At 65.6% G+C, this 508-nt stretch overlaps 1 protein-coding gene across 2 annotated transcripts in view; it reads right to left on the minus strand.

Annotated features, from left to right (window-relative positions):
• The window catches only part of LOC105550525 (putative RNA-binding protein Luc7-like 2), a 111,263-nt gene that overhangs the window by 91,771 nt on the left and 18,984 nt on the right, over window positions 1-508 (minus strand). The window contains exon 1 of one of the 2 annotated variants that reach the window (XM_011995464.1): window positions 430-502. The exons of the other annotated variant lie outside the window; for it this stretch is intronic. Within the exon in view, the coding sequence (XP_011850854.1) occupies window positions 430-490 (61 nt within the window). The 5' untranslated portion in view covers window positions 491-502. Of the gene's footprint in view, window positions 1-429; window positions 503-508 lie in introns of those variants that run through there. 2 annotated transcript variants of the gene reach the window in all.

The following is a 508-nucleotide window of genomic DNA, read 5'->3' on the forward strand; positions in this document are numbered from 1 at the left end:
TCTCTAGGTACTCTGGAGGACGGCGGCGAGGGATGATCCCAAAGCTCTGGGTTAAGGAATCAGATCGGGGGTGGAGGCCTTAGCCGTCCGCAGGTACCTAACCAGCGACAAAACTGGCCCCCCACTACGCAAGAGAGACGCGGGCTCTCCCGTCCCAGCCAAGTCAACATTAAAAGCACAAACTCTCCTTTCTGCCTCCAGGCCCCGCCTCACCCCATTGGCAGCAGTTCCCGCCAATCCGCATGGTCACCGCCCCCCATGCCCGCCTGCCAAGCCCTGATTGGATGGGACGGGGGCCGGGGACCTCGTGTTACCAATCTGGGAGCCCCTTACTCAGCCACACGCGCGCGCCCAGGTGCGCCCTCAGAACCCCTTCCCTTCGCCGTCCCCGTCCCCTCCCCCACCCTCAGGGCCCTGGCAGAGACTTACCGTCCCGGGAGGTGCCCATCAACTGGTCCAGCATCGCGCGCATCTGGGCCTGCGCCGACATGGCGGCGGCGTAGCGGGC

This window comes from Mandrillus leucophaeus, unplaced genomic scaffold (genome assembly GCF_000951045.1).
Source record: "Mandrillus leucophaeus isolate KB7577 unplaced genomic scaffold, Mleu.le_1.0 Scaffold49, whole genome shotgun sequence".
In the NCBI taxonomy this organism is placed as follows: Eukaryota; Metazoa; Chordata; class Mammalia; order Primates; family Cercopithecidae; genus Mandrillus; species Mandrillus leucophaeus.